At 38.2% G+C, this 15,299-nt stretch overlaps 1 protein-coding gene across 4 annotated transcripts in view; it reads left to right on the forward strand.

Moving 5' to 3' along the window:
- The window catches only part of CADPS2 (calcium dependent secretion activator 2), a 1,183,693-nt gene that overhangs the window by 874,075 nt on the left and 294,319 nt on the right, over positions 1-15,299 (forward strand). For 2 of the 4 annotated variants that reach the window (XM_082254958.1, XM_082254959.1), the window contains exons 19-21: positions 979-1,120; positions 2,504-2,623; positions 15,111-15,266. In XM_082254958.1, coding sequence (XP_082111084.1) covers positions 979-1,120; positions 2,504-2,623; positions 15,111-15,266 — 418 coding nt within the window. The remainder of the gene's footprint in view (positions 1-978; positions 1,121-2,503; positions 2,624-15,110; positions 15,267-15,299) is intronic. The other 2 variants (XM_082254960.1, XM_082254961.1) reach the window with 1 other exon arrangement.

The raw sequence follows: 15,299 nt of genomic DNA on the forward strand, positions 1-15,299 counted from the left end.
AGCAATGCTAAAGGGGGTAAAAGAACAGGCAATATCTAGTTAGTATGGTGATCCACATTCATAGCACAGAGAACCAAATGAAGGTCAGGTGATGGACAAATTAAAGAGCTAAATTTCTGGATTTGGATGTAAAATATTTCAGATGTGTGGGAAGCAGTCAACACTTACACAGTATTTATTTATATATTTATCTGTTTGGCTTCAGTTCCCATTACATGTTTAGTAGCTGTGACAGCAATTGGTTTTTATTGATTTATAAAGCATAATCCCCTCCCATTATTTATTGTTACAAACAAACAAAAAGGGAGGGACAAAAATCAGGGAGTCTGTGGGATACAAATGACTTTATCAGGTATTGGGCAGTGATGTTTTACATGCTTTGGCTTTCCCTCTCCTATGTTATTGGTTATGTTGCTGCAGTGTCATGCTTTAAAAGGGATTATTTTAAACCTATAATCATACTAACCGCTCTGAATTCTTCATGTATAATAGGGGAGACTCTTGAGAAATTACTTTCATTGATTTGAGTTGCTCACTGCTGAACACTATAGGTTCATTGCCACTGTCCAAGCAGCAAGAGGTGGGTCAACATAAGAAAGGGAAAACCATATCCTCCATCTTCATCATGTGACATGGTGACATTAGTGTGTATTAAAACTACTACCTCAAGGACTGATCACCATCCATGGTTGAGGAAAGTGTGACCAAATAATTTTATGACCATTACTACTCATGTGTAATAGAAATGTACTGTGTACGATTGATTTACAGCATGTGTTGTGACAAAAAGTAGCAGTGACTGCAAAATAAAGAAAATAAACACTTGCTGAGCCCAACCAACCCCACTCAGAATGCAGTAGAACTTCTGAATGGCCAACTTTGGTATTCTAAGGAAATCTGCAACTACTTAACTCATCAATAAGAAAAATCGGATTTTCTGTTGCTTTAAATTAACAGCATTCTATTTTTCTTCCAAAGCTTTGTTATGCAATGGAAAATTTCACAAACATGTTCAAGAATGTTTTGTGCCACTGGTGATTCGCTATATTGATCTCATGGAGTCTTCAATTGCACAGTCTATTCACAAAGGGTTTGAACAAGAAACGTGGCAGCCAGTGAAGTAAGTTGTATTATTCTGTATGTAGTTGTATGATGTCATACAAAATACTACTGATTTGAATTGTTTACACAAATTGTACCACAAGCACACCTGTAGAATGTGCATGTCATTGCTTAGACTCATTACTTAGACTGATATAGAGAAAGTTAACGCTGTATTGTAGAGATTTTTTGATTGCTCTGCGAGGTCCTCTCAATCAACCCTCAACTCTGAAGTTGTGGTGTTGAATTTATCCATAAGTATTCACTGCAGACAAAATTAAGTTTGAACTCTAGCTTCAATCAATTACCTTAATCATTACTAGACATGTATTGGGATGGGTAGTTCTGGTTTATGTTTTAATCACAATCCTATTTTTGGCTGTTAAATCAGCTAAAGCTCAGGAATAGCTACACATTTTTGTTCTAGATAAAAAAAAAAGGGGAAGGGTTAGTACCTTTGCCATTGCTCGCTGAGTCATGTTTGCAAACACTTACCGATTGATAGACTTAACTATGAAGATAAAAGTTATAAGCTTTTACTACTCTCCTTTCAACAGTGTGTTTTTTTGCTTTATTTATCCCTATCAGAAAGATTTCCTCCCCTATTACACCTGTCATTGAGACTGTGCGGGGTATGTAGAATCAAGCAAACACTGAAAAAGGTTCTAACCCATCCACACACACTTGATTCAGCACTAGAAAGGTGGTTTTAGCTAAAGTTGTTCTTTAGAATTTGTTTAATAAAATGATTATTTACCTTTGATTTCAAGTGTCACATTTGAAATAGATTTGATCAGTTTTAAAACTAAAGTTTAGCTATTTTTTAACTCTACAGCTTTATTGATCTAACTTATCTGTAATAAAGTGTATCCAATGTTATGCAGGCTGCTGGATCCTGTAGAAATATTTTCTGCATGTTTCCCGACTCTTTTCCAGCACTACAGTGGTTAGTAGCGTCAGGTCTTGAGAACCACAGAATGGTGGTTGTGTGGTGGGGGGAGCTTAATTGGATGAATGACAGGATCTTCGCTTTTATTAAGAATTTGTGTTACATTCAGAATGAGCATTGCATGGGATTTTCGCAATAGATGAGTTGGGGGTGGGTCCCCATCAGCACATCTCTAATGCAATTCAGAGTGAAGACTTCAAACTTTTAACCATCTTAGTACTGGAGGTTCAGCACCATTAGAAGGAACAGGTACCCTGAAAGGAAGATTTCCATAGGATCCAGCCACCTGCCTGATGTGGGACATACTTCATTTAGGTCAATAAGGCTGTAGTGACAAAAATATTTTAACTAATCTTCAGCTTTAAATAAAGGCAAATATGCATCAAGCCAAAACCTTTGTTGGCTAGCAAAATGTTTCTTATTTTTGTATTCCTGGGTTTTTTTTTATTACAGAAGCATCACCAACAGTCTTCCTAGTGTACCTCTTCCAAAAGTTCCAAGCTTGACTCTTAACCTTCCACAGATACCTAGTTTTACACCACCATCCTGGATGACTTCTTTATATGAATCCACGTGTGTACATATGAATGTTCTTCTAGTGCATGGTTAATGCATGACTTGACCTGTGATAGTTATTGTTGTGATTGATGTGCTGCTTTTTGCATGCTTGTATAATTGTGCCACAAGTTTGCTGCTGATGTGCTCTGAAGAGATTGGGTTCCAGGAGTCCTCAGACCCTTCAAACAATGGACCAGTTCACTGCCTATTAATCAGCCAGACTATGGTCAATAGAAGTAAAAAAACAAAAATCAAATAAATCTGAAGTCAGGGGAATGGCGGTACAAAACTACTTTTAGTGCAGTTACACTTATTGGGGTCCTACGACCCCCTACCAAGTCATATACTTGCCTATCCTTACTCCTCACTGTAAAGCCTGGTTGCACAGCTTCTTCTTAAAATCATTAGTTTTGGGGTCAGCTCTTCCCATGTACATGCACCTGAATCCCCAATAAATAGAATGCAGATTGTGACACATATGGGGGAAATTTCAGGTGTGTTTTAATTTAGGACACACACACACACACACCTAATCAAAATCAGACATGTACAGTACTGATTGTTTATCCACACTGCTACATTAGCAGTTTTTTCGTTTTTCACACATGCTAAAATCTGCATTGTTGCTAAAAAAATGTCATAAAACACCAAAGCATTATACATTTTCTGAACACAGTCTTCATTGAAAATTGTTGCCACTGCTTTTCATCACTGCTTTTCATCACTAGGTGATTAACTTTACTGTTAAACTGCATTCACATTTACCTTATGCGTTTTGTTTATACTCCCTTTTATATTTCCCGGATAATTTTCTCCTGTGTTATCTCCTGTGTTATGAGCCTCGTTTACACATGCGCTGAGGTCCATATACAATAAATGAGCTGTTTTTTAAGCTTCCCTAGACTCCAGGTACTTATTGCAGGGAACCACTTCAAGTCTATTGGGACGCAGCAGCTGCAAGGACACAGTCACTCATCCTAATGTGGCAGGGGTGCTGGTGAATGGCCCCAAACACAGACAATTGGTGTTCAGGGCTTCTTACCTGCATGCCTGTCACATTAGGACACGCATCTCTGTCCCTGCAGCTACTGCCTCCTAAGAGGCATGAATAAACTACCTGCACACAGCACCTGAAGTAGGGATGCTGAAAAAATGTCCCATTTATGGTATACGGGCCTCAGTGCCTATGTGAATGAGGCATAAATGTACCTGGGTTTATAATGCTTTCAGAGTAAGCAATCTGCCCCTGGATACAAACCATTCTATTTTTAAAAATAAATGCAAGTAACCTGTATGCACCTAAATGCAGGTAAATGCACAGTTTGAATTATACCATTCATTCATATTTGTTTAGAAATGTCCTATAAATGTGTGTATGTTATGCTCAGTGTGAAAGAGGCCTTATGGCACTGCTAGCTCTTTCTAGCCCGTAGGTAATAAGCAAGAATTTTAAAAATAGTTTTTGGAGTTTAAGGGGATGCTTTAATTTCATTGCCCTTGAGACGGCCCTGATTTTACCTAGTGAAGAGAGATACCATAGATCCCTATAGATTTCTCTCTCTTAGGGTACATTCACACAGGCATATACTGTATGTATTTTCTTGATGAACGCAGGCACTTGCTGGCAGGGCTGGGAGAAGATTCTGCAGAAAATACACATCTAAAGGTGCAGCTACAGTATGTGTATGGGCTCATTGATTGCTGTAGTGTTGCTCATAAAAAACTATGTGCAGTGCACATCTAAATGCAGCATTTTTTCTGCCTGCTTGTGTAAATAAGCCCTACCTGTGATTCGCATGGTCTTTAGAGTACCAAGAAAAATCAGGAAATGCTAATCGCATATAGTTAGATTTTCTGCACAATGACTTTTTCAGGAGAACTTGGTTAATTTCAATTAAAAGACAACCCAGATCAGTGGTCCCCAAAACTACAGCTTATTGGCTGCAGTGAGCCTGCATGCAGGGCTTTCTCACTGCACATCTGGGGAGACACAGTGTAGAGTGGCAGTGGGTGCAAATAGTAAATGTTGTATAACTCTCGCGCTATCACTAAGATGAGGGATAATAGCCTAGAAAAAGCTGGCAACACCAATGTAGCAAATCCAAGCTAATTGTGATGATAAAGAAAGTGGTGTAGCGCTGCGCTGTGTGGCTATAATGATAAATGTGAAAGAATAAAGTAAATATAATATTAATACAATCTTCAATACTGTGAAATTGAAATGAAATTGAGTAATGTGATATAACAAAAACAATATTATTAGCATTAATTCAAAAAAAGTTGTCCTTCACCATGTGGCCTACTATTTGGAACGTGAACAAGAACCAATAAATGAAATAAATGTGCAACATTCCAGTGACTTAAAAAACATATAATGGTGAATCTCCAGTGTTATCAAGCCGGTGACTACAACCCAAAATAAGTGTGAATCTTCAGTGTAGGTGACACCTCTTTGTTCACAAGCCGCTCACCTTACTGTTGTAAGGTAACAGCATTGGATGAAACTTTCTTGGCTGCACCTTCTCTCCCAACACATCTAATGTAATAGGACATGTTATCTATGCTCCTTTCCCCCTTGGTTTTAAATTACTCCATGGTATTTGTAAACAAGAAAATAATGCTCCATAGCGTCATCCCGTTTGGTATATTTGTAAAATTTAATAGGTGACAGCAGGGTACTCACTTTTTATAAAACATTCAAACACGATACATCCACGAGCGCCCATTTCATTGCATACTCAGATTCATAAGAAGAATGCATGCTCAGTAGGTTAATAGGCAGAAGGGCATTGATCTTTTTTTAAACTCCATACAGAGGCATTTTTTCCATCTGTTTAGCAATCATTCGCTACTCCTAGCAATGTATCTCTAGCTATATTCCTATCAGTACTGAGCTACTAAAAATCTTCAGTGTACCCTTTAACTTTAAGTGGTATTAGGCCCCCAGTTTCTAAGCACTTTTAGCAGCCAAAGTAATTTAACAATTTTCCAGGAAAGTGAAAGAGTTTCAAAGTATAGGTTGTTTAAAAAAAAAAAAGTGAAAATAGAGCCAAAGATTACCATACTACCTCTCCCAGGTCACACCTTTCTAAGGCAAGATAATGCAATTTTCTTTCTTCTAACCACACTGAGTGTGTTCATGCAGGAATCCCTCCCAATGCGTTATTGTATTCTGACAGCAAGAGGTTTCCCCTCCTTCAGAATACAATGAGCGGTGCCGACAGTGATCACATGGGAAAAAACTGACAGGTTGGTTGTACTGAAATTGATCTATAGATCAACTCCAATACAACAAGCCTGCTCATAGATGGATCAAAATTCAACCGGTTCCTGCTGAATCCGCTCAATTTTGATCCGTCTATGGCTGGCTTTAAGGCTACCTATTCTATGTATCTCGTAATGTAAATAGGTGAACTCCAAGTGGCTTGGCAACATACTGTAGATAACATTTTAAAGTGTAGTTTATTGCAATCAGTGTTTTCAGTCATGCAGAGCTTTACAGCAAACACAGAATCATTCACATCAGTCCCTGAAGCAGTTAACAATGTAAAATACTTAACATAATCACAAATGGTCATACAGTGCATGGCCAGTTAATCCTAACATATGTATAATGTAAGAAATGTAAAATAGATGCGCTATTCAAAATCTGGTGTGAAGGAATTGGAAAAAAAATATTGATATTGAATGTGTGTTCAAAAAACAGATTGAATCAAAATAAATAAATGCCATAAAAAAAACTAATCAGCAGTGTATATAACAATATTGACTGAAACCATGATAATGAAAAATTTGGACAAATGGTGGTAAGTCTGTAAAAAAGTTGTGACACATAGTGGTTTTAATAGTTCATCTGTCCTTCAATGTGCTGAGAAGCAAAACACCTTGACCACAGGACCACCTGTGAGTGCAATGCACGCTCACCTGAAGCACATAATAATGTGCATGATGTAATCCACACAATAGGAAAGGGGAAGGAAGGTGTCCTATAGTCACCACAAATACTCTCTCAATCCTTGCGAGTGGGGGTCACACTCAAAGGTAGAAGTTTGGATGTTAAAAGATTCCTGTAGGCTTATTCTCATTAGCTAGGGGTGTTCCTCATATATATGAATGAACAGAAAGGATCTCATAGTGTGATTCCATTAAACATTTATTTAAAGGGTAAAACAATCTAAGAACACTCGCATTGTGGTAGTGGGAAGCAGGCATGAAACGATAACACTACTTTGTTTACTAAGCAGCTGACAGTCATCCGACGCGGATCGCAGTACAGCAAGCACAGCTGACGTCACTCGACTCCTCCTACGCGTTACGTCACTGGTCACGTGACTTCTTCATGGTAAGAGTCAGAGTGACAGGTGCCTATGTTAAATAGTATCGCTGCATGTGTTTCCAATTAGTGACGTTAGGGCTTGCTGCTCGCGATGCATACAAACAAAAGGACTCTCTCTCTCATTATTTATACAACTGTATCAAATACTAGCTGCATCTAGAAAAATTTTCAGTTTTTCTAGATCTTGTACTACCATTCTGTTGAAAACTTCCACATGGTCTTTGTCACGATTTATGGGATTAAACAGTGATTAATTCCTTAACTGAGTGTGGACTATATAATTAACTCTTCTATTTTTTTATTGCTCGTTAATTCTGGTTTATTGAGCATATATTTTTTTATGTTTAATTTTCTCGTATACTTCTGTGGTATATATCTAGATGGTAATCCTGATACAATGATTATCAATTATTATTTGTTTTCTTCCTTACTCTATTCCTTGTTCTGGATCATAATTGTATGCAACCACAAGAGGGAGTCTTTGATCTCCTACCCTATGAATAACACTCCTGTTGGGAGTCTTCCCCCCCCCCCCACCATGTTTATATTAGGAGTTGTTTTAGCTCATCTATTGCTATCATCCCATCCACCTCCCCCCCCTTTTTTTTTTTTTTTGCCTCTGCCCACACCACATAAGTATTTTATCTTATTATCTTTATATATATATTTGTTCTGAGTGGCTATTTTATATTTTTAGCAATATATTTATTAGTAGTGTTATTATATGTGAACATCTTGTAGAGTTCTCTGTATCAGTGAGTTGGTTATAAAATCACGTTCATCGTACATGCAGCCAGTATTTGATACAATTGTATAAATAATGAGAGAGAGTCCTTTTCCCTGAAGAAGTCACGTGACCAGTGACAAAACGCGTAGGAGGAGTCGAGTGATGTCAGCTGTGCTTGCTGTACTGCGATCCATGTCGGATGACTGTCAGCTGCTTAGTAAACACAGGAGTGTTATCGTGTCATGCCTGCTTCTCGCTACCACAATGTAAGTGTTCTTAGAGTGTTTAACCCTTTGACTAAATGTTTTTTGACGGAATCACGCTATGAGATAATTTCTGTTTATTCACATATATGAGGAACACCCTCTAGCTAATGAGATAAAGTCTACAAGAATCTTTTCTCATACAACCTTCTACCTTTGAGTGCGACCCCCCCCCCCCCCCGCCAGGATTGAGAGAGAAGTTGTGGTGACTACAGGACACCTTTCTCCCCTTTCCTATTGTGTGGATTATATTGTGCACATTTTTATGTGCTTCAGGTGAGCGTGCATTGCACTCACAGGTGGATTTATGGTGGAAGGTGTTTTGCTTCTCAGCACATTGAAGGACAGATGAACTATTAAAACCACTATATGTCACAACTTTTTTTTTACGGACTTCTCACCACTATTTGTCCCAGTTTTACATTACCACGATTTCAGTCAATATTGCTATATACACTGCTGATTCGATTTTTTTTTTTATGGTATTTATTTATTTTGATTCAGTCTGTTTTTTGAACACACATTTAATAATAATATTTTTATTCCTATTACTTCACACCAGATTTTGAATAGCTATTTTACATTTCTTGCATTTCTTTTAAGGTTTCACCTACTAATGGTAGCAGCTTTTCAAGTTCTTCTGTCAATCCCATTTACTATTGTTCTTGTCTGGACATTTTCAACTAAACTACGGTCATCCAAAGCAGCACACCAGTTTCCCATATTTAATTATATGTATAATGTATCTGTTGAATAAAATGCTAAATTATTATTCAAAATATTGGCTATATTGCATTTTAAACATTAACATCTTTATTGGTATTTTTAATTATGCTCATTAACTGTAAAGGCAGCGCTAATCTGTTTCTTTGTAGTATTTGGTCCTGTGGGCATAACCTAAAGCACACTTGTTGTTTTACTAGAATGTATTGAGCCTTTACATGTCTGCATAAAAGTCTTTTATTGTAATATTATCCTCTACTAGAAGGCTGCTACAAGGGATTGGTTATCAACTTGCACACATGGTAGTTTGTAACCTGGGGATAGTTGGCATGCTGCCGTTAATTGCAGATACCCATGAGACAAATGTTGTAGTTGTTGAAATAATACAAACACAAATTGCTGGTGGTTTAGTTGAAAATAATAGGGTAAAATACTAATGCATGTTTGAAGAGAGACTAATACCTACTAAAAAAATCAAAACAATTGAATGGAAAGTAGGAGTAAACTAGTGGAATAAATCAGATTTAAAATAAAACTAACCTGTGTGTAAAATTAAAATATTAAAATAAAAACTTAAATAGTAATAGTTTATTTAATCAAATTAGATGGTAAGTGGTCTTAACAATCAACATATTGTATGTGCATGCCAGCATAAAATAGTGAACATACCTAATTTGTCTATTTTGCAATTTTTGTTCAACTGGTCAAAATGTGTTTAATTTCTATGGCCTCTGATTATATATGAAATGGAAGAAAAGAAAAATATTTAATGACAAAAAAAGTATATACTAAACATAAAGGGCCACAGAGTGATAACATGTAAATTGACCATGAGATGGTTCATTATGGTCTTTTGTTGTTTTTACTGCTTCTGTTATAATAGTACATTTGGGGCATTATATCTCAAGGTTTGGGAGATAGTAGGCAGTTCATAAGTGTAATGTTCAGTGTTTTCTCTGATTGGTCTACTGGGAGATTTTATCTCAAGGGATAACTTGGCTAGACCTTCATATCCCTTCATATTTGTTGGTATTGAAAAATAAGAGAAAACATGCTTAAAGGTACAGATAACATTCAAAGACAAAAGACTTTCATTAATGATGAGCTGTTACTTTATTACCATACACTCCTGCATAGTTGTAATTTTTTTTCCTCCATATTAAAGATGATTTTCACAGTAAGAGATTTTTTTACTATGGAGTAACAAAATATGTCCTAATGAACTTCAACTACCATATTTTACTAGGTTTGGACTTGTTTCTTCAACTGGAATATGTGTATTTGATAACAAGTGATTGAAAGGAAAAAAACAGAGCTAATACTTAGACTGATCCATCTAACAAGAGAGGAGTCAATACGCTAATGACTCATTCCATAGAAAACTGCAGACACTGACCAAAGGGGGGCATTGTGGGGGGGGTTCATCCAGAATTTGTAGTGTCACAAAACACTAGCACTGTCACAGGGTACCTGATAGGAGACCAAAATCACAAGGGCAGTCTCTCTTGTACTTCCAGCCAAAGTGCCTCTCTAAGTAGGTCAGATGGCATTAAGGACAGCTGGAACATGATTGCTGTGCAGATCCCTGCAGACAGAAGTGTTAAGCAAGCAGTCAAGCCACAGAAACCACCAGTAAAAGTTAAGGAGGAACTCTGGCTAGAAATTGGGTTCAGGAAGGTAGAGTTCCCCAATGATGCCAGCAGGCAGGTTTGTAGAGGATTACAGCAAGATCTTGGAGCAGTCCATATCAGGCAATTGACAGGAAGCATGGGACAAAGCCAGAAACAAAAGTCACAAAGCAGGGCAAGGTCAGGAACAAGCTGGCAGTGGAGTACCAAATTATGAGCAGGGTTGAGGTCAGAGATGAAGCTGAGTCAGAAACTGAATAAGCAAAGGTACAGGGGAGGATAAAAGTAGCTCAGGAGTAAGGTCACAAGATACAAACTGAAGGTCAGTCAGCACCGTCTCCCAGTCTGGCTGTCCCTTAAATAGGTCATGTGCACCACTGCTGATGCTGGGCACTGAGCCAACTTGCTGACATGTATTTCCAGATACAAAGGTTCTCTGTGACTAAAAATATTTTATTTACATGAGAAGAAAAATGTTTTTTTTTCTGTCCATGATAAAGAAAGAAGATATGTATAAAAACCGCCTTGCATTCCCTTTAAAGGATAAGTTCACCTTTTGTAACATGGTAGATGTTACACCCATATTTCAGGATGTAACATGTTAACATGTTACATATGCACCGGCCCCTGATCCCGCATTTTGACAGCTAGTAGGTTTATAACCCCCCCCCCCCCCCCCAAACTGGCAAGAGCTAAAAAAAGATGTGGCTGTGCAGGACTCCGCCCACCCAGCCACATCATTCATTCAGTGTTCGGTGAATAGGAAAACTGGAAGGACGTCAGCCTTTGCGGCTGTCAGCATGTAGTTCTCAATGAACCACCACGGTACTGTTGAGCGCTGTAATAGTTCATTGAGCTTCCTGTCACAGTGTAACTGCCTGCCCATATTGGGCAGACAGATACACAGACAGTCTGCAGGAACGTGGCATTACACCCATGATCTTATCCCTTACATTTATAGTTGCCATATCATATTTAATCAGATCCATATGACCCTAAAAACACAGGGTATATGCCACCCTTTGTTAACTATTTTATCTCCTTTCCTCATACCTATTATTTTTCTGCTGATATTTTTATCCTATTTTCTTTTTTACCACTTCAAGCCCAGGCCAATTCTGGCAGTCCTCTCCTACATATAAAAATCATAATTTTTTTGAAAATTACTCAGAACCCCCAAACAATATATATAAGACCCTATGGAAAAAAATGGCAGTCATTGCAAGTTTTTGTGTCACATAGTATTTGCACAGCAATTTTTCAAACGTGATTTTTTTTTTTTTGGAAGAACCTAGCCTGGTACCTAAAAATCTCCATAAGTGACACTTTAAAAATGTTTACAGACTACCAGTTTAGAGTTAGAGAAGGTCTTGTGCTAGAATTATTGCTGTCACTCTAATGTTCGCTGCTATACCTCACGTGTGATTTGAACACCGTTTACATATCCGAGCGCGACCTACGTATGCGTTCGCTTCTGCATGTGAGCAAAGGGGATGGGGACATTTTTTTCTTTATTTTATTTTTATTTTTACACTTACCCTAAATGTTTTATTCCTATTACAAGGGATGTAAACAACCCTCTTAATAGGAATAGGGCATGATAGGTCCTTTTTATGGAGATATATGGGGTCTAAAAGTCCCCACATTTCTCCTCTATGCTGAAAAGCCTAAGATAAAATAAAAAATCGATCTCAGGTTTTCCAGCTATAAAAAACAGCAGTGTTCACACCTGCCAGTGCAGAAAGTGACATCATGATGTTGCTTCCGGCTTTTGAGGGTCATAGAGATGGCCAGGGACCATCTGGTCCACGGCCAGCCCTATGGTAAACCGCCGCCGGTAGATTCATAAACAGACGCTATGATGGCTTTTACATGTGAGGGAAATGCCAGCTGAAAAAAAATATATCTGGATGATGCCTGTAGCTGCAGGATTCATTCAGATATCTCCAGTTCAACCTAAGACGCCATATGATGTCCACCTAAGGTTAAGTAGTTAAATCATTCACATTTTTGACGACTTTGTTATTTGTCAATTTTTTTTTTTATAACCAAACAAAAACTTTATTAAAGCATTTTCAACAACAATAACAACAGTCCATTGCCAGTGTTACAAAGCAGCACATGAATGCATACAGACAATTTACAGCATGGTAACTCACCATATGCTTATACATATCACAAGTCCCACCTCACCATACCTCCCCCTGCCACCCCCACAAATATCATCCAACACAATAATGTGCATTGGGTATAGGAATCAGCAGGTTTATCTATGCATTAAGGCCGAATAGCCTACTCATCACCAGATCAACCGGGGCAAGCCCCGGGGTATCCTACCACGGTGCAAACAACTTTTCAAACTTTGCCATGGTGCCCCTGTGTTGATAAATAACTTTTTCCAGTCTCAATAGATTGCCAATTGTATTAATCCATTTTTTCCATGTTGGAGGGTCCTCTGATTTCCAATGTATCTTAATCAGCTTTCTAGCTTGAAACAAGGCTCTATGTATAGCCTCTCTCACGTGTTTATCCCAATCAAAATTACCCAACAATCCCAACAGACACTCCGGTGGAGCTACCTCCAAAGATACTTGGAACACATTATTAATAGTTTGCACCACTCCCGTCCAGTAGTGATGCAACTTTGGGCATCACCAAAGTAAATGAATTAGGTCTCCGTGGTCCCTCCAGCACCGTGCACAAGTGGGGTCAACCGGGAGTCCCATTGTGTGCAGTCTGTGGGGAGTGTAGTATACTCTTGTCAATTTATTTTTGGTGTCAAACATAAAATGCCCAAACTTGGAAAAAAAAAGCCTTTGCCACATTTTTATTTTTATTAATTTTTGATACAAGAATACAGTTACAATGAAAATGGCCTCAACATTTGGCCAGTAGAACAAGACAATATTGACAGCATACAGTTTGTCAGTATAGTTTGAGAACCAGTCACCCGTGCTTTGTCGATTGATGGACATTAAGAAACAAAAAGACATGGTGGTCGGTTTAACAACTAGCATATGATGGAAAGAGCATAAAATAGTGGAGGGTAAAATTTCAATTGGAAGGTCATTGGTTAACAGTCTGGTTTGAAACCATTGGGTATATTGAAAACATTGTGCTATTGAATGTAGGGTATCTGTAGTTTGTGGTTTTAATGAAAGATTCCCAGATATCAAAGTATTTTCAGACCCGTGACTCATGTACGGAAGCCTCCACCCATCCATGTGGAAAACATAAGAGAGTTTGTCTATAAAAAAATAATTTCTAGGTAGATCCACTTATGTAAAATGTTTTTTCCTGCTACAAGGGATATGACAATTAGACATTGTTTACATCCTCTTGAGATTTTAACACCTGAAATGTTGATTAGGCCAGTTTTTTAGGCGGACCTGATTGGACAGGGCATTGTCCTCTGTGGAGCGGTGGATGTCAGGGGATACATGTCTGCTAACATCTGATCCTGTCTGCCAAAAACAGATGGATGGTGGTCCTATTTTCCATCCACTTGGTGGATCAGGTCATATGGAAATGGACAGGCAGTCTGTTTTCATCTGATTTTCCCATAGAGAAGAGCGGGATTGTGTCCCTGTCCTCTCTGCACAGAGGACCAGGCATGGACCTGTCATCCGCCTGCTCAGCAGGGATGAGTGAAGCGTTCCCCCGATGAGCAAGCAGAATCGGCCACATGGAGGCGCTCGTGTAAAAGGGGCCTAGGTGTGTGGCAGCATAATGTTCCAACATCATTTAATCTTTGGACATGCCCAGAAGGCATTAAACAAGTTTGCATCCAATTGTCCACTTTTCAGCAAGCAAAAAGAGGAGCTTAGGCCTGTAAGGTGTGAGCGATGTGGAGATATACAACACTAGGAAAATCCGAAGCATCATTCATCTTGTGCTACATTGTAGCTTTGATTGTTCCCCAAAATAAACATAATGATTTTAAGTGTGTCAGCTTGAAATTGGGCGAGGCTGTAGTGGAGGTATAGTTCAGCAGCTGCCGTAAAAAAAAGTGTATAAGGTGGAGATCGCTTTTTTACTTGGGTTTGAATAGCTTAAAAATGTGTCCAATTAATTTGTACAGTCCTTTTCGAGAAACATTCTTAATAGTAGATTTTGCAATGCTTAGTACCAGAATTGTAATTTTAATTTTTGATTAAATTGTAACCTTTTTAATTACAATACCACTAATGTTTTTAAAACTAACACTGACCAAATAGAAACGTGTGCTAATTGAGTTTTTGTCTATGGTTATCATAGAAAAAATCATTTTTACAAGACATATCACCAAAAGAAAGCCCTGTCTTAAAGAACAGAATATATCACTGAATGCCCAGACTCACATCGGAACAATTGCTCTTGTCCATAAGGAGTATACAGGTGCAGGAGCTGGTATGGTAATAATTTCCCAACATACTGGCAATAAGGCTATTAGTACTTGGAGGTGCCACTCCAGGTTGAGGTTTAAAGCCCCACTGGCACTCAGGATCGTAGGGATGCCAACATAAGAAAAACGGATCCAATGAGCAATGAACATTTAAGCATAAAACTGTCACTCACTAAAGACGATCCTAGTGTGGTTGTATGTGTGTGAAAGCCTCATTCAATGCTGCTCTTTGGGCCACGCCCCCTGACATGCTTCATCCAGCCTACCGGGGGCTTAATTGTGGGAGTTCCTAACATACTGAAATACGCTTGTTAAAAATAATAAAAAATGTAAAGTGAAAATAGTTTGTGAACATGGTTGCTCATAATCAGTGAATATCGTTACATAATCTGCAATTTTTATTGTAGGAAAATGTATTTACAGTTGTTGTATGTCTTCTAGCAATGGCTCTTCAACCTCAGAGGATTTGTTCTGGAAGTTAGATGCACTGCAACAATTTATTCATGATCTTTACTGGCCAGAACCAGAGTTTGCCAACCACTTGGAGCAACGTCTTAAACTTATGGCAAGTGATATGATAGAAGCCTGCGTAAAAAGGTTAGCAATTATAAGGATTTGTTCATTTCAGTT

The sequence above is a fragment of the Pelophylax lessonae genome (genome assembly GCF_965119305.1).
Source record: "Pelophylax lessonae genome assembly, chromosome: 4".
NCBI classification, from domain to species: Eukaryota; Metazoa; Chordata; class Amphibia; order Anura; family Ranidae; genus Pelophylax; species Pelophylax lessonae.